We start from the raw sequence: 18,284 nt of genomic DNA on the forward strand, positions 1-18,284 counted from the left end.
AAGAAGACGCATAATTACGTGTGTCCCATGCTTCCACTCACCATGTGATAGGACACCACACTAAGCATTTTACACACGAGGAAGTAAGCTCAGCCCAGGGTAAGGGGTGGAGGTGGAGACTGAATCCAGACCTGTCATTTCAGAACACTCCTAAGCATAGGTGAGACCGTCATTCAGGGCATTAAATCTTCAGTAAGGCAGAAAAACTTCATGAAGTCGATTTCATCCATTTCCCGCTGTAGTGAAAAATGTCTAACTAGTCTGTGAAAAGCCTTATATGTATGAGATGATAGGTGCTGATCTTTATAAAATTTCCCTCTCCACAAGTTTGTCAGTGATGTGTTCCAAGGTAGAGTCACCGGAAGAAACCTGAGTCCCTGCTCGTAACACCTGAGACAGACTGAGTCTTCCAAGTCCTGGTACCTTCATGAGGAGGCAGTGAGAATAGACAAGGACCAGAATGGCAGCAAGAGAGCAGGTATGAAAGAGGTGCTGGGACAGCAGCAGGGAGCCGGTGTCCTATAATTGCAGCATACACTAAACTCCCGAGTTAGAACGAAAAGAATTACTACAGGTTTGTCATACATCTTAAGAATGGCTGCTTACCTTTGATTTGCAATGATTTATTCAATAAATATTTATGGAGTATTTTCTGTGTCAGCTGCCAGGTCAAATGCTTGAGATACATCCATGTATCTTCAGGTAAAGATCTTTGTCCTCATGGAGCTTACATTGGGGGTGGGAGGAAACTGATCACATACAATAGTTATAATAAATAATCTTAAACGATAGGAAGTGACATAGATGAAGTAGGAAAGGGGATTAGAAGTGCCAGGATCACAGTATACATTCATTCATTCAAGTCAAGAAGTATTGGTGTGCCTGACCAGGCGGTGGCGCAGTGGATAGAGCGTTGGACTGGGATGCCAAGGACCCAGGTTCGAGACCCTGAGGTCGCCAGCTTGAGCGCGGGCTCATCTGGTTTGAGCAAAAGCTCACCACCTTGGACCCAAGGTCGCTGGCTCTAGCAAGGGGTTACTCGGTCTGCTGAAGGCCCGCAGTCAAGGCACATATGAGAAAGCAATCAATGAACAACTAAGGTGTCGCAATGCGCAACGAAAAACTACTGATTGATGCTTCTCATCTCTCTGTTCCTGTCTGTCTGTCCCTATCTATCCCTCTCTCTGACTCTGTCTCTGTAAAAAAAAAAAAGTATTGGTGTGCACCTTCTGTGTGCCTGGGGGTGCAGCAATAAGTTATTTGGATTGGGGTCACTACTCTGTTGGAGCTCATGTTTTAGATCTCTGCTGAAACAGTGAATTGGCAGTAGACTAGGTTATCAAAAGTGGACTAAGACGAGCCATGACGATGCAATACTAACTGGGTGCTACCAGGAGTTTGAAGGAACTGCAACAGTTAGTCACACAGGGTGTCAGAGAATACTTACCAGTGACGGCTAATTAACAAAGTTTATTTATTGAATGTACCATCATCTGGAATTATTTGTTTCTATATCAATTGGAAAAGAGTATTCCTGGGCAACTGGAAACATATCCCTGGAAGAATTTCATATACCCCTCTGATTCTAATTTAGTAGTATGTTTTGCCATAGAGATGGTAGGATACAAAAAAATTCCTTTTTATTGTTCCAGTTTGGCAGAGCAGTATAAATCTTTCCTGCTGATCACAATTAAAAACTAGACAAACTGAGAACACAGAAGAATAAAGTAGGCGGATTACAGGAAAGCTTCCTAGACCAGGGATAGTCAACCTTTTTATACCTACCGCCCACTTTTGTATCTCTGTTAGTAGTAAAATTTTCTAACCGCCTACCAGTTCCACAGTAATGGTGACTTATAAAGTAGGGAAGTAACTTTATAAAATTTATAAAGCAGAGTTACTGCAAGTTAAAGCATATAATAATAATTACTTACCAAGTACTTTATGTAGGATTTTCACTAAGCTTGGCAGAATAAATCTTTATAAAACAACTTACTATAGTTAAATCTATCTTTTTATTTATACTTTGGTTGCTCTGCTACTGCCCACCATGAAAGCTGGAGCGCCCACTAGTGGGCAGTAGGGACCAGGTTGACTACCACTGCCGTAGACAGAGGACTGAGGCAAAACTAAACCATTCTTAGATGAAAAAAGCTGAGATTTCATTGTCAGCCATGCCACTCTACAAGAAATGCTAAAGGAGTTCTTCGTACCGAAGGGAAATGACACCAGAAGGAAACTTGGCTCCCTGGGAATGAAGGAACAGCCACAAATGGTAAGTATCTAGATGAATATAAAAGGCTTTCCTCCCTCATATTCTTTTAACTATTTTGAAATATGTACTTTGAAAGCAACAATTATAACATTGTCTGGTGAGGGTTGCAATGTATGTAAATGTAATCCATATGGCAACTACAGCATAAAGGTTGGGGGTTAAAGGACCCATTGGTTACCATGCTTCTACATTTTACATGAAGTGGTACAATTTTTATTCTAAGTACAGTGTGTCCGTAAAGTCATGGTGCACTTTTGACCGGTCACAGGAAAGCAACAAAAGATGATAGAAATGTGAAATCTGCACCAAATAAAAGGAAAACTCTCCCAGTTTCATACCTATTCAGTGCAGTTCGATGTGGGCTCACGCACAGATTTTTTAGGGTTCCTTAGGTAGCTATCCCGTATAGCCTCTACAGACTTGTCACTGACTGATGGCCTGCCAGAATGGGGTTTCTCCACCAAACTGCCGGTTTCCTTCAACTGCTTATCCCACCGAGTAATGTTATTCCTATGTGGTGGCGCTTCATTATAAATGTGCCGATATTCACGTTGCACTTTGGTCACGGATTCGAATTTAGCGAGCCACAGAACACACTGAACAGTCCTCTGTACTGTCCACATCTCAACTGGCATGGCCGTGGGCTGCTCCGCTGTATACATGGTGTTACGTCATCATCTGCACATGCGCACATGCTGCCACATCATCCTACAGAAACTGGGAGGGTTTTCCTTTTATTTGGTGCAGACTTCACATTTCTATCGTCTTTTGTTGCTTTCCTGTGACCAGTCAAAAGTGCACCATGACTTTATGGACACACTGTAGAATGAAAAATTAGTGATGTATAGCATAAAACCCAGAGAGGCAATAGCCAAAAACCCAATTGCTCAATTAAAATATTCAGATAATCCAAGGAAGGCAGGAAAGGAAGAAAAGATAGCAAGGGAAAGGGAGGCAAACAGAAAACAATAAAATGGTAGACCTGAATCTCACCATATCCTTAATTACATTAATTTATTATTATTATTATTTTTTTTTTTTTTGTATTTTTCTGAAGCTGGAAATGGGGAGAGACAGTCAGACTCCCGCATGTGCCCGACCGGGATCCACCCGGCACGCCCACTAGGGGCAATGCTCTGCCCACCAGGGGGCGATGCTCTGCCCCTCCGGGGCGTCGCTCTGCCGTGACCAGAGCCACTCTAGCGCCTGGGGCAGAGGCCAAGGAACCATTCCCAGTGCCCGGGCCATCCTTGCTCCAATGGAGCCCTGGCTGCGGGAGGGGAAGAGAGAGACAGAGAGGAAGGAGGGGGGGGTGGAGAAGCAAATGGGCGCTTCTCCTATGTGCCCTGGCCGGGAATCGAACCCGGGTCCCCCACACGCCAGGCTGACGCTCTACCGCTGAACCAACCGGCCAGGGCCTACATTAAATATTAACAGCCTCTAAACAGTCCAGGTAAAAGGCAGAGATTGGTTGTCTTCATGAAGGGTCCAGTCTAAGAGAGGAGATAAACATTAAATTTAAAATTCTAGTTATGTATTTTAAATTACAATTGTAATATTGCAATACCATAGTACAAAAGAATCAAGTCTAATCAGAGAAGAATTCCCTGAAGGTCAGTTAACATACTTAGTGAAAGGGATGTTGTCCAAGTAAGGGGTAGGGGAGAAGATTCTAACCAGCATTTGTAAAGGACCAAATCCGGAAGTAGCCTGGCATGTTCGAGGAACTGACAGGAAGCCAGCAGGTGGAGAGATTAAGGAGAAGACAGCTGGTTGGAAGCTAGAGAGGCTAATGGGGGTAAAATCAGAGAGAGCCTGACAGGTCATGTTGAAGATCTGCTCTATATTCCAGAGTAACCGTAAATTGCTGAAGAGTTTTAAGTTGACAATATAAAAACATAATTCCCTTGCTGCCTGGTAAAGAGGACTTAGGCCAGGTACTAGGTTTAAGCATTAGAGAGGTATCAATCCCATGTTTCTGAGATCTGGCCTTGTCCGTTAACCATTAAGGCCTTTCAGTTTGACAAATGTTCTACCATGAAGTCTGAGTAATGAGCAGTTCCCCAGGTCCCAGAGGTGTGCTGGAAATACTGGGGTTGGGAGGGCTTGCTAAAACTGTACTGTGAGAGTAGACTCCTGTGTCTCTACGTTCTAAACCCTGAGAAACACACTTTTGGTAAACTTGCAGCCAGGCAGGAAGCAGCCTGGGGTAAACCGGGTTTGTAGACTTTGACCTGGTATGTCAATCTGATCAAGTTTTGTTCCCATCTGTCAATTGGGTAAAGTTAATCATTTACATGTATTAATTCACTTTATCTCAACAAAAAAATTATTTTGTTGTTCTCCAACAACCCCGTGAGGTATGTATGGCTGATCAATGATTCGCCCCACCCCTTTCCCACAGGAGGACGCTGAACCTCAAAGAGAACCTGTAAGTGGTTGTGAGCTGGGTAACTGGTTATGAAGGCCAGCACTGGGTGCTGGACCTGGACCACCTGCTTTCTACTGAGGTACCCTTGAGCAAGGTCACCTGAACTTCCAATTTAATAGATGAAGCATGGTATCCCATTGTTTCTAAGGTTACTAATGTATCTTTTCATGTGCAGTATTCTTTTCATGGAAACTTCTTACACATACACTTCACCTTTTCTCGTAGGGCTGTTGACCTTTTCTAGAATCATTTATGAGTCTATACCTGTTTTAGAAAAGGAAACGATTACTAGAATTTCCTCATTAATCTTCAGACTATCACTAAAACAGTACTTTGGCTAGCAAGATAAAAGTCTCAAAAAGTTTCAAGAGAGAGTGTATGATTTTAAATATAAATACCCAACTTTCAAATGTTTGAAGACTGAGAACACTGGTTTAAGGGTGTGGGAAAAGTTGCTTTCATACACCACTGACAAGAATATAATTAGTATGATCTCTTTTTTTGGGGGGGGGGGGTGTCAGTATCAGCACTGACAACCTATCTATTCTTTGAATTGATTATTTCAAGGCCAGGAATTTTTCCACTAAATTACTCGAAAAAGCATTTTATACACATAAAAAAAAAAGGCCTGCTGAAGCACTATTTATAATAGCAAATAATCAGAAATAATCTAATCACAGTAGGGAATTAGACTGGTTAATTATAAAACACATTCATAAAGTATTTGTTCACAATGACGTGAACTGTGCTTACCTATTATCTGAAGATATACTGCACGAAGGTTTATTAATCAGGGCAAGACAGCAAAACTATGTCCACCAGTTTGTATAGCAAGACTGTAATTTTTTAACAATAAATATGTAAATATATACTGAAATCAATATTTACATTTTCTTCTGAAAGAAAACTGCTGACAGCAATTGAGACAGGAAGGGGGAAACCAATTTCTTCGGGTGCTGTTCACCTTGTCTAACCACGTGCATTAGTTTTCACATTTATTAAGGTCAACAGAGTTGTTTTTCTTTACAACTTTTGTTTTATAAAATATTATTTTTAAATGAATTCTAAAACCCTAAAGTTAAGAAAATTACTCTCTGCCTATCTGCCCTCAGAGATTACGAGGCAGGATTTCCAAGTTTTTCAGAGTACTTCAGCAAAAGGTGGAAGGAAACCGAGCTGTGCTCAGCACCTGCCCGGCCTGACTCAGAATCCGCGTCTCCATCACAGACCAGGTCAGTGAGACGGATCTTTAAACCTTGACTTTCTTTTCGTACACCAACTGTTCAGAGTGATCCATCCACCCCCAACCCCACCTTTGGTATTGTTCTATAAGAATTGTAAGTCAGAGCAAAGGGAGGTGTAGGCGGTTTCTTAGCCAATTGTTATGGCGTCTGCACACAACTACACCATGGGGAACCACTTACAAAAGGAAAGGTGCTTCTTGGGCAAGAAGACTTGCCTCAAGTTTTGGGATTTAAAAAAAAAAGAAACCCAAATTTAAATGAATTGTTGTCCCTGCTATAGTTTAATGGCATGTGTGTGAGTGTGGACCCCATGTGTGGTCCCTGAATAAGTCTCATTTTGGCTGTTCAGGTAAACCTTTGAGGTTGTCTCGTGACTCCCCACATTTATGAAACCCCATATCCAAAAGGGCAAAATACATGGAGGCCCAGTTTGTCTACATAATGTTTTTATTTTTATTCAACTATAAAGCAAACAGCAGAATTAAGACAACATTCAGCAACTCCAGACCAGCTTTTGTTACACCAATGAAGAGTGATCAATTTAGCAGACACAGACTCAGGATTTCTGATAACCTCTCACCTAGACGCCTGTGCCTGAACACGAAAACCAATCCTCTACTGCTTTTCCCAGTACTGCTCTTTAAAGGAGGCAGAGCAGGATACTGACACCTAGTAACCAATCCAAGATGTACCATGTTGGGGGCTAATGGCCTTTCCAGCCTCTGCTGTCCGGTGGGAGGCCGGGCTGTAAAAACATCTGAGACTATGCCCCATGCGTATTTCTGGAATCAGGCTCATAAACACAGAGGCAGTGAATCTTAATTTCCCTTTCAGATTTTTTGATGCTCTGCACTATTACTATAGGCCTGTTCTTCTTACCTAAACTTTTTTCTCCTTTAAATTCTGGGTTGCTATTCTTATAACAATCTGATGGCCACATCATTTACCAAAACAGCCCCCAAAATGGAGTTCAAATTTGATCAAAACATGTAAACCAGGGTACGTGACCCTGTACAATTACAAAGGACAGGCAGAAGGAAAAGTCACCCTACACCATTACCTGCTCAGGTCTCGCCCGTGAGGATGGGAACAGGGAAGAGAGACATCTACATGCATCACTGAACTTGAGAATTCTGCTTGGGGCCCCCAGGCGGTGTCTGTCTCCTGGCTTTTCCTACTTCCCAGACAGCTGCTCATAGAGCTTGGGCACATAGTCGTCCCATTCTGCCTGGTAACATGTGCCGGCCACTGGGGACCCGAGCTCGTACTTTTTGCGGAAAGATGCCACCTTGAATTTGCCACGGTGGTCTCCAGACCGGTTGCTGAGAATGGGCTCGTCACACTTGAGCGGCTTGCTCTGCTCGTAAACCAGCCAGACGTAGCGGTGGAGGCCTGCAGGGAGAGGACGGAGGGAAGACATACTCACAGTGAGGCATCTGATGGAGACACCGTCCATGTTCACAAATGTGTCATCATGGAGGGACCCACACCACCCCATTTATAATATAAGGGCATTGAGGACACAGAGAAGTAGAATGAGTCAGGTCACTCACCTGCTGAAAACTGTTCACGGTCACCCCACTGCAACTGGCATAAAGTCCACACCCTGCATTACAGCCCGTAAGGCCCCACAGGCTCTGGGCCTTGCCCACCGCTCTCCTGCTCTCTGCTCCCCAATCAGCCCACTCCAGGATCCCTGCCCATCTGCAGTAGGGGCTGACCAGTCCTTTCCCACCACTCCCATGAGGATGCCCACTTTACTTCTGGCACATTAACATGGCTATCTAAAATTCTTACTTTTTAATTTAATTGTCTCATTGGAAAGAGCACCATAAAGCTACCATGTTTGTCTTGTCGAGCACGGTCACTCCAGGACCTACTTTCCTTAGTGCCTCACACATAGGAGGTGCTAAAAAATCTCTGAGAAATGGATGAAGGCACAGCAAATCAGTGACCAGGTGCTAACCACACCACAATCAAGCCTACACAGAACATTACTTTCTACCTCCAAAACCTACTTCCTTGGAAGACAAGAGACCTGCTTTGAAAGAAATGGCCCAACTCACTTGAATCAACTAAGTAGCAAAGAATGTTTTTAAATGAGCCAGCAAGCACCCTATGAATCTTGCAGCTTTCTATAAGCTCCAATTATGTCCTGGACACAAACAGGTGCCAGGACTTGTTTTAAGTTATTTAAAGAAAAGTTATTTAGATATTTGTACACCCATGTTTACTGCAGCATTATTCGCAACAGTCAAGAGGTGGAAGTAGGCCTGACCTGTGGTGGTGCAGTGGATAAAACGTCGACCTGGAAATGCTGAGGTCACCGGTTCAAGACCCCAGCTCTCCTGGTCAAGACACATATGGGAGTTGATGCTTCCAGCTCCTCCCCCTTCTCTCTCTCTCTGTTTCTCTCTCTCCCTCTCTCTCTCCTCTCTAAAAATGAATAAATATATAAATTAATTTTTAAAAAAACTAACTTAAAAAAAAAAAGAGGTGGAAGTAGGCCCTGGCCAGTTAGCTCACTGGTAGAGCACTGGCCCAGTGTGTAAAAGTCCTGGGTTCCATTCCCGGCCAGAGCACACAGGAGAAGCGCCCATCTGCTTCTCCACCCCTCCCCCTCTCCTTCCTCTCTGTCTCTCTCTTCCCCTCCCGCAGCCAAGGCTCCATTGGAGCAAAGTTGGCCCGGGCGCTGAGGATGGCTCCATGGCCTCTGCCTCAGGTGCTAGAATGGCTCTGGTTACAACAGAACAACGCTCCAGATGGGCAGAGCATCACCCCTGGTGGGCATGCCTGGTGGATCCTGGTCCGGCACATGCGGGAGTCTGTCTGACTGCCTCCCCGCTTCTAACTTTGGAAAAAACAAACAAACAAACAAACAAAACAAAAAAAGGAGGTGACAGTAATCCATATATCCATTGGCAGTTGAATGAATAAACAAAACATGATATAAACACACAACAGATTATCACTCAGCCTTAAAAAAGAAAATCCTGTCACATGCTACAACATAGATGAATTTTGATATGGATCCTTCTGGAAAACTTTTATATACTGCTGATTAGAGTGTAAAAATTTTCAATCATTTTTGGAGAACTCCTGGGCAATTTCTATGCCCCAAAAATTCTGCTCCTAGGTATTTACTCAAGAAAAATGGAGACCTATGCCCACAAAATGACGAGAGTGTGTACAGCAGCTTTATTCATAATATCCAAACACTGAAAACATCCCAAATGTCCAATAACGGGAGAATGGCTACAAAAACTGGTATCGTCACACAATGGGGTACCATTTAGCAATAAAAAGGAATGAACTATTGATACAAACAACAATATGGATGAATCTCAGACATTATCTCAAGTCAAAGAGAACAATTACCAAGAACAAATGCATAGCACATATCATTTGTATGAATACAAAAGTAATCTATGGAGAGAGGTGTCAGAAAATGGGTTAGCGCTGGGAAAAGTTAACTTAAAAGGGCGTGAACATCAATATTCACTGTCTAAACCCTTACAATCTATGTTTTTTATTGTATGTATGTTATACCTTACTAAAAGAATATTAAAAAAAGGAAGGTGAGTTACTGAAGTGTTTTTTGTTAATGAGAACACAGCTCCTACTTGAGAGAATTGCTTTATTCTCATGTGTGTACTTCCCATAATTAAACTGCCTAATTTTATAACTGCCCTAGAGCACTTAATAGATCCTCCAGAAAGCGGTACCTTTACCTTCCTTTTATGAATGCATGAGAGGGCTGAAGCCATCTGAAGCTTCTAGGATCTACAGATAAAACATGGGTCTATGGCCAACTGTCCTATTCAGGAATCTTCTTGTACTTCCTTCAGACAAACTCATGGCTGGACAATGTGTACAAAAGCTAGAGTGCTGCCATGCTCCACCAACCACTGCTCACTTGTTCTGCAGTTAGGATAGGCAGCATTTATCTAACTTGGAAAGTTGCAATGTAGTATGCTCTTTGTATAACATAGCATAACACAACATGTGTGTGTGTGTCTTCAATATAGTTCTTAAAGTCTTTCAAATGTTTTCAAGATACCACACTAGATTTCTGAGAGAAAGGGGAAGCTATCAAGAGATAAAGAAGCCAATTTTTAATAATTAACTTGGAAACTAGGATCATTTCTGAAAACTTTTATGAGAACTAAAAGCTCAAAGATCCCACAGGGCCAAGGTTGAAAACAGAAGAGAAGATGGTCTGTGTTCAATCCATGAGACCCCTAGGAAGTTGTTTCAAGCATTCTGCAACATTGCTTTCTTGGCATCTTCTCACTTCCTTGCTTACTATAAAGGCTTAACAGCTAAGAGGCAACACTTAAGGGCCCATCTAACCAGAGCCCCAAGTTCTCCTCCCTTGACTTCTGCCTTGGAGTTGAACTGCACTGCCTGAAACCTCCACTGGGATAAGGGCTCTCATAAATAAAAGACTAAAGTTCTAAGAATCAGACTGAAATTTGCAGCACGTCAGGCCAGTCCTAATGTGCACCCAGGCACCCCACCCACACCCCCTTAACAGGACCCTTTACTGACCTGTGCCCTTAGGAGGCCCAGAGCCCACATAATCGGAGAGGACTGTCCCACTGCTGATGTCGTTGCCCTTCATGTTGACCACCAGGAAATGGTGCCATTCCCTATGAGAGAATACAGGACCACCAACACCAAGGTAACTAGTATGCATTCACTGCACCACCAACAAATGTGCACACGCACAAAGCCCATGTTCTGTGCCAGGATGCAGGGATGAACCAGACAGTCCTGCGTTCCTGGCCAGTGCAAACCTCCAGTATCTGTAGAGGAGGGGACCAGCACTAACCCACCTCTGAGACTGTCTAGAGCAGAGGTCAGCAAATTTTCTGCAAAGAGCCGGACAGTAAATGTTTTCCACTTTGCAGTTCATACCGTCTCTCTCATGACTCAACTTTCTAGCTGAATCATGAAAGCAGCCATAGACAGGATGGAAGTAAGTTATCATGGCTGTGTTCCAATAAAACTTTACTTATGGACACAGAAATTTGAATTTTATTTAATTTTCAGATGTCACAAAGTATTCTTTCCATTTTTTTCCCAATTATTAAAAAATGTAAAAACCATTCTTAGATCACGGGGCTGTACAAAGACAGACCTCAGGCAGATCTGGCTCTCAGCTGTAGTTTCTTGTCTCCTGCTCTGGGGAGCGAAGAGGTCAGAAGTGTATGCTTTGGCTTAAGCATGTATGTGAACATCCAAACCAGGTCTACAAGAACAGCATGTTCACTGAAAGACACCGTGCAAGAAGCACCAGTTCATATTCGGATGACTTGCAGTTCCCCAACTTCCCCCAACTTGCCTATATTTGGGGTCCTTCCTGCTTGGAGCATCCGGGTCTGTCAAGACCAAAGTGTAGAGTTTGCTTGAATCAAGGCCATCCCACGTAATACTGGTGGGCCGATTCTTCACCTGTTGGAAGGAACCAGTTTGGAATTAAAAAGTCAGAAATGCTAAAGAAACTAACACTCAGGTTCACAACAGAGTGGATTAATAATTGACTCTACTAAGAACCAGAAACTGAAGTTTAATATACTCTTTGTATTATTTTATTTTAGTCCCAACAACACTTCAAGGCTGGTTTCCTAGCATGTTATTAACAGGAAGAGCTGGGGTCAGGATTTCAACCCTTGTGCTGACTTGAGTCCTCTTAACAACCTTACACTGTGTGGAATGTCAGGGTCTCCAGATTTGGTGACCAGGAGGTTACCTGGGGCCTGCTAAAAAAGAATCCGAATTAACTGAACATTAAAAGACGAGGTGGGGAGGTGGGCAGTAAGCCTGGGAAAAGGGCACTTCACATTTAAACGTCCAAAACAATCAAGTGTCAGAGATGGCAGTTTTATTCACACCACTGCTCCGGAGCTTTGTGACCAACAACTCACAATGGTGTTGGGCATTCTGGTTTCTCCACTTTTGGTTGCCAGGACCTCGTCCCGCCTCAATCATGGACGTCAGAGGCCAAATAGTAAAACAAGGCCCGTTGCCCTCTAGCCTTCCAGCTGCATAAGTCACTACCACGCTCTTGACCACTAAAACAAAGGAGGCCTCGCTGGGCACTGACGATCACGGGTTACATAACGCGTCTTATGTCCTCGGGTGGGCGCTTGGCTCCCAAAATAAGACCTAAAATCCCGAGACCACAGGGGAGGCCCTGGGCACGCGGGAGCAACCAAGGCCAATTTGTTTCTGGGCATGGCCCCTCCCTGCCCTGGTCCCCATCCCCCACAATCCCGGCTGTTTCCAGGCCTAGACCCTGCCTGTGCCTAGTCCCGTGAAAGTGGATTAACTGCTCCCGCGGGTCGCGGGCCACGCGCCGCCCGCCTGGTGCGGAGTTCCCGGTGCTCCGGGCAACCACAGGCCTCCAGCGTGAGAGCTCGAGACCCTGTTCCCTCCCCGGATCCGGCGCATGCAAGCTGGACTGCCTCCTCCACCTCCACCCGTCCGCGCCCCGATGGCCTGCAGGCCTCGGGGTCTCGGGTTGCAGGAGGCCCGCAACCCTTGGATACCTGGGTGGGCGTCAGCACTTTGCCCAGCTCGTCGATCTCCGCCCCGGCGTATTTGACCTGCAGCGAGTGCTGCGGCCGCTCATCCACTTCCTGCAGGCTCAAGGGCCCGGACCACTGGCTGACGTCCACCGGCATTGCGGGGCCGAGCAGGAGGACAACCGGGAGAGAGAGATGCAGAAGTTCTGGTGCAAGTCCTGGCGCAAGTCAACGACACCGACTCGGAGCGGTTCGCAAACTGGCCGAAGGCGGCGCGAGCCCAGCGGCAAGGAGGACGCATGCGCAGGAGCCAACGCCCCCGCACCCCTCTGCTCTCTGATTGGTAGCGCAGGGCGTCTCGCGCTCCCGGGTCAATGCTGCTGGCTTTACCTTTCTGTTGGCCCGGAGGGAATCTCCAACCTGTCTTCCCGCAGTTCCCGAAGCTATGGCTCGGCTCTCAAGATAACGGTTGTTTTAAGAATTCAATTGGGCTATATTGATCTTTTTCATTTTTACCTTTTTGCATGATGCTTTGTTCCACTTTTTAAATTCAGAAATGGTAAGGCCGTAAGGCCTTGCTTTTCCACTGCATTTCCTAAAACAAGTGGGATTGCTCTACACGCCCTGTAATTTCGCGCATGCTCACTTGTTTTGATAATAGCCCGGTGGAAGGGCCTGAGCGAACATTTGAGCATGTTTTGCACATATATTTGATTCTCAACCTCCCCTCCCCCAACTTGGTCCAAACAATATTCCTGGGAATTGATTTTTTAAAACTGTAGTTCCAATTTTGGTGACATGTGGCTCTGCCTCTACCAAAACTGCTCTTCACCTTAGCTACCGAATGCTTTCTTTTTTACTTTTTTTTTTTTTTGGTATTTTCCTGAAGCTGGAAACGGGGAGAGACAGTCAGACAGACTCCCGCATGCGCCCGACCGGGATCCACCCGGCACGCCCACCAGGGGTGATGCTCTGCCCACCAGGAGGCGATGCTCTGCCCCTGCGGGGCGTCGCTCTGCCGCGGCCAGCTCCCGGGCCATCTTTGCTCCAATGGAGCCTTGGCTGCGGGAGGAGAAGAAAGAGACAGAGAGGAAGGAGGGGGCGAGGGTGGAGAAGCAAATGGGCGCTTCTCCTATGTGCCCTGGCCGGGAATCGAACCTGGGTCCCCCACATGCCAGGCCGACGCTCTACCGCTGAGCCAACCGGCCAGGGCCCCGAATGCTTTCTTTTTGCTAACTATAATAGGCACTATTTAATAGTCCTTATCTAATTTGACCTTAGGACAGCATTTACCATTGATATCGCCCCCCAGGGAATAAAAAGTTTGTTTTCATTACTTATTAGGAAATAATACAAATTCATTGTAGAAAATTTAGAGGAAAATAACCCCAAAGAAGTAAATAAAAGTCATTTCTATTTCACTACTTGGATATAAACAGCAGAACAATTTTTAGTATATCTTTCCAATTACAAAATTATGAGTATAGATAATTGTTGTTTATTCATAAAAATAATTGCATTATACTACCATTTTAGCATATTCCTATCAAAATGGGGGATCCTTTCACAATGTATACATAATATCAAGTCACCAGATGTACACTTTAAATATCTTCCAATTTTATATGTCAATTATACCTTAATAAAGCCAAAATTAAAAATAAAAATAGATCTTCATTATTTATTTATTTTTTATTCATTTCAGAGAAAAGAGAGAGAGAGAGAGAGAGAAGGTAGGGAGGAGCAGGAAGCATCAACTCCCATATGTGCCTTGACCAGGCAAGCCCAGGGTTTCAAACCAGCAACCTCAGTGTTCCAGGTCAAGGCTTTATCCACTGCGCCACCACAGGTCAGGCCAGATCTTCATTATTTTAATGGCTTATCCTACCCTAGTTCCACCACAATTTATTCAACAAATTTCTTGATGTTGGACATGTGTGCTGTTTTGTTGCTACTTCCTTTAACAAATACTACTGAAATGAACATCTCGACACACACATACACACATATATATTTAATCTCTTAGTGGAAAGTTTTGTTAGACGAGGGCTAACTAGGTCAAAGAGTGTGTATTTTATGAGGATGAATCACAGCTAGTTCAGTGTAAGGCCAGTAGCCGCAGCCATCACAACCATGCACATGCAGGTTCCCATTAGATATGGTCAGACAGTAAAGAAACTGCAAAGCCGAAAACTGGTGGGCCATGCCTTTATTCTAGCCTCGCACCCAGCTGGTGAGTAAACACAAACACACAGGATACCAAAACCCACTCACACATTCTCCAGTTCCACAACCAGGAGAATCCTTCCCGGGTTTTCCTAGAATCAAAGGCCCCCACCAATTCAGCAGAGTTCACAAAGCCCCTCACCCCTCTGGTTCCCTATCTCCTTCTCTCTGCACAAACTCTGCAAAAACATGGCCTCCTTCTTCTTCTTAAAATTTTTCATTGTGAAAATCCCTCCTCCAGCAACATTAGCATAACAATGGCCCTTCCCAAGCAGGAAGGTAATTAGCCATTTCATGTGGGCAGCAGCCATTTTTATTTATTTATTATTTTTTAAATTTTTTTTGGTATTTTTCTGAAGTGAGACAGTGGCCATTTTTAACAATAAAAGTGAGCAAAATCAAATAACACAAATTTTACAAATTTACTTGCCCAATATTCATCATCTAGTTAAGTCCTGATTGGAAACAACTCCTTCAAGACAAAGCACTGGTACAATTATTGGTTCTTTCCATCATTTGTTCTATAAATGCATTTTTTGAGAAACTTGTGAGCAAAAGGAGGAACAAACCTTACCCTCATGGAGTGTATAGTCTAACAGTGGAGAGAGACAGTGTTGGGCAGATAAAATATATTATGCTCACTTTGTTAAAGATGGCGCTGCCCACGTGGAAGTCGTTGCCCAGGTGATATTAATGTGTGTTGGGGGCGGGCTGTGGGCTAGCAGGATCCTTGTAACCTGGGGCTTGGTTTTAGGACTAAGCCTTTCCTATCCTTTTTGATGTGGGGTGGTACAATCCCATCATGCCTCAGATAAGTGACTTTGTATTAGAGACTTCCCTATTTTGTATATTGGATTAAAGGGTTTGATTTCTACACTATAAAATGAGGGCAGAACAGGAGCTTGCTCTCTCGGTTCCTGAGATTAGCATTAGAGAGCAGAGCAGAGAAAGGCCATGTGAAGGAGGCCAGGAGAAGCAGCCAAGATGGCGAGTGTTGAGTGAGAAGCTAGTTTGTGCAGAGTTTGTGCAGGGAGAAGGAAGGAGATGGGGAACAGAGGCGAATAAGTCTGGTGAGCTAGAAACCTTTGATTCTAGGAAACTCGTATAAGTCAGTAGCTTTGTGAGCACTGAATGTGAGTGGGTTTTGGAGCCCAGTGTGTGTTTTTTACTTGCCCGCCGGGTGCAAGCTAGGATTAAAGATGATGGCCCACCAGTTTTTGGCTCTGTTGTTTCTTTACCGACTGTCCGAATCCAATGCAAACCTGCATGGGCCAGGCGGCTGTGATGGTGGCCTTGGCTTCTGGCTTTACAGACAGTAATCAAGTGACACTCAATGATGTAAAATTGCAAACTGATAAGCGCCAGGGAAAGGAGACAGGCTCAGATTGTTGAGGAGTGTCGGAAAGGGACCTGAATGAGTTCTGCAGCTTACTCCCCATGTGACCTCAAGAAAGCCACCCCCAGGCTCAGGGCAGGGATGGTGCTTTGAGAAGATAATGAATGCAAAACCTTTTGGGAAAGGTAGAAAGAAATTCCAGATATTTCTATTCCTGGCTACCATTCTAGCCCCTTTCCTACCCCAACAAACAAAGGGACAACAGACCAATGAATTCCACCTCTTTAATGACCCTCCAGTGGGTCCACTTCTCCATTCTCCCCCTTCCTTTCCTGGTAATGATTCATGACCCTGACTGCTGCCTCTAGTTTTCCTTTCTAGCCCATTCATCTTTCTCAGATGTAAATCAGGTCAATCCACACCTCACCCCTCCCATTTTCCTATTGCCCTTTATAGCTCCTTATTGCTTCAGGATGAAATCCAGACCCTTGATAAGTCCCTATAGACTTCCCAGCTCTGCATTCTTCTCTCCAATCGCTCTTAATTTGTTTCAGTGTGATTTGTCTTTCTACCTCTGGGACTTTGCACGTGCTGTTCCCTCTTCCTCATCCATCACTGTACTCTTATGCTAGCTCACCTAGACTCATCTCAAAGATCACTTTCACCTTCTTCCACTCATCAAGACTGGGGAAATGCCCTGCTCTCTGCATTCACATCTGTTCTGCCCTTTCTCTTTTCTAATATTCAGAGCATTTAGGATTACAAGTTTAGCACTTGAAACATACCAGGCCATTTCACCTGTAATTCCAATGTCAACGGCACCTCCTTACTTACAGCAGTTGGAGAAAGCAGAACGGCTTTTCTCTTACTGTTTATATTAAACAGCTCTCATTTAATGCTCATGAGATAATAGATGCCATCCTACAAGCTCTGTGCTGAAAAAGGAAAACTATTTGGTCAGAAATGATGGTTGCAGCTTCACAGAAAATGCTCAGGAAGGGATGTTTTAAAGATATGCTTTGAGCTATTCTCTGGGACTAAGCACAGAAGCTCATTGGATGCTTAAGAGGTGGAAGTAACCTTATGGAGAGCCTATGGGGTATAAAATACTTAATATACTTTATTTGGGTCCTTCAACTGTCCTGGGAAGATGGTGTTATTCTTCCTACTTGCTCAAGGAGAGATGAGACCACCAGGATATGCCCGCACCATCCTGTCTTTGTTAGCCCTGAGCTGTTCTCTCCACTGAGGAGAGAGAATGGAACCACTTCCACTAGAACAATATTTGGAACCAACCCCACCATATTTACGGGTGCCTACTGTGTGAGGGTGAGCATGCACCAATAACAACCACTACTGTTGATGAGGTGCATGCTGTATGCATCCCGATAACGACTATGCCATTTACCAAGCACCTACTGAATGTATGTGCCAATGACAACAATTACCACTTACTGAGCGCCTACTGTGTGCAGGTCATCTGAGTGTTCCCATGAAGAAGGCTAACTGTCACCACTGCCACATGCCAGCCCTGACCAAAGGCCTTGACACTGAGTACTTCATTTCATCCTCATACCAACCCAATGTGGGAGGAACTGCTTGGAAAGTTATAAGGACAAAGCAGGATGAAGGCTTGCCTAGCTCCTCCAGAGGCCAGATGCATAGTTCTTAAGTCCACCCTAGCTAGGCATGCCGGGAATAGAGGGGAGGCAGACCTGGTCTCTGCCCTCCAGAAAACTTCATCCCCCAGCAAAGGCTTTATATGGTAAGTCACCAGGATGATCCCACATGGCATCCCTGAGACAGGGCCTCTCAGATCTGACTGGCAGGAGAGAAACAAGCCCCCCCCCCCCCCCCCCCCCCGCTGCTGTGCTCTGCTTTCAGCCCAAGGCCACTCTTCGGCAGGTCTGCTGACCCCTTAAATTTAACCCAGTGACACCCACTTCAGACTTCTGGCCTCCAGAAGTAGAAGACAATACATTTGTGTTGTTTTAGTCCATCCACTATATGGTCATTTGTTACAGCAGCATTAGGAAACTAATACAGCATATGACTTATCCAAAACCTCAGCCTCAGTTTTCCCCTCTCTAAAATGGGTTTATCAGCAAAGAAAAAAACCCCTAAAATTTAAATAAATAAATAAATAAATTGGGTTTACCAACACCCCTGAAGTGATCATTGTGAACATTAATTGACACAAATAAGATGTGCTTCCTACACTGCCTGGAACCTCCACGTGGGA

At 44.5% G+C, this 18,284-nt stretch overlaps 1 protein-coding gene across 1 annotated transcript; it reads right to left on the minus strand.

Annotated features, from left to right (window-relative positions):
* Nucleotides 1-6,389: 6,389 nt before the first annotated feature.
* On the minus strand, nucleotides 6,390-12,777 carry PEBP1 (phosphatidylethanolamine binding protein 1). Its single transcript, XM_066260472.1, has 4 exons — nucleotides 12,505-12,777; nucleotides 11,298-11,407; nucleotides 10,502-10,602; nucleotides 6,390-7,342 (listed from the first exon to the last, which is right to left on the minus strand). The coding sequence occupies exons 1-4, from the start codon at nucleotides 12,637-12,639 to the stop codon at nucleotides 7,125-7,127; spliced, it is 564 nt and encodes a 187-aa protein (XP_066116569.1). The 5' UTR covers nucleotides 12,640-12,777; the 3' UTR covers nucleotides 6,390-7,124.
* Nucleotides 12,778-18,284: the final 5,507 nt, after the last annotated feature.

This window comes from Saccopteryx bilineata, chromosome 2, assembly GCF_036850765.1.
Source record: "Saccopteryx bilineata isolate mSacBil1 chromosome 2, mSacBil1_pri_phased_curated, whole genome shotgun sequence".
NCBI classification, from domain to species: Eukaryota; Metazoa; Chordata; class Mammalia; order Chiroptera; family Emballonuridae; genus Saccopteryx; species Saccopteryx bilineata.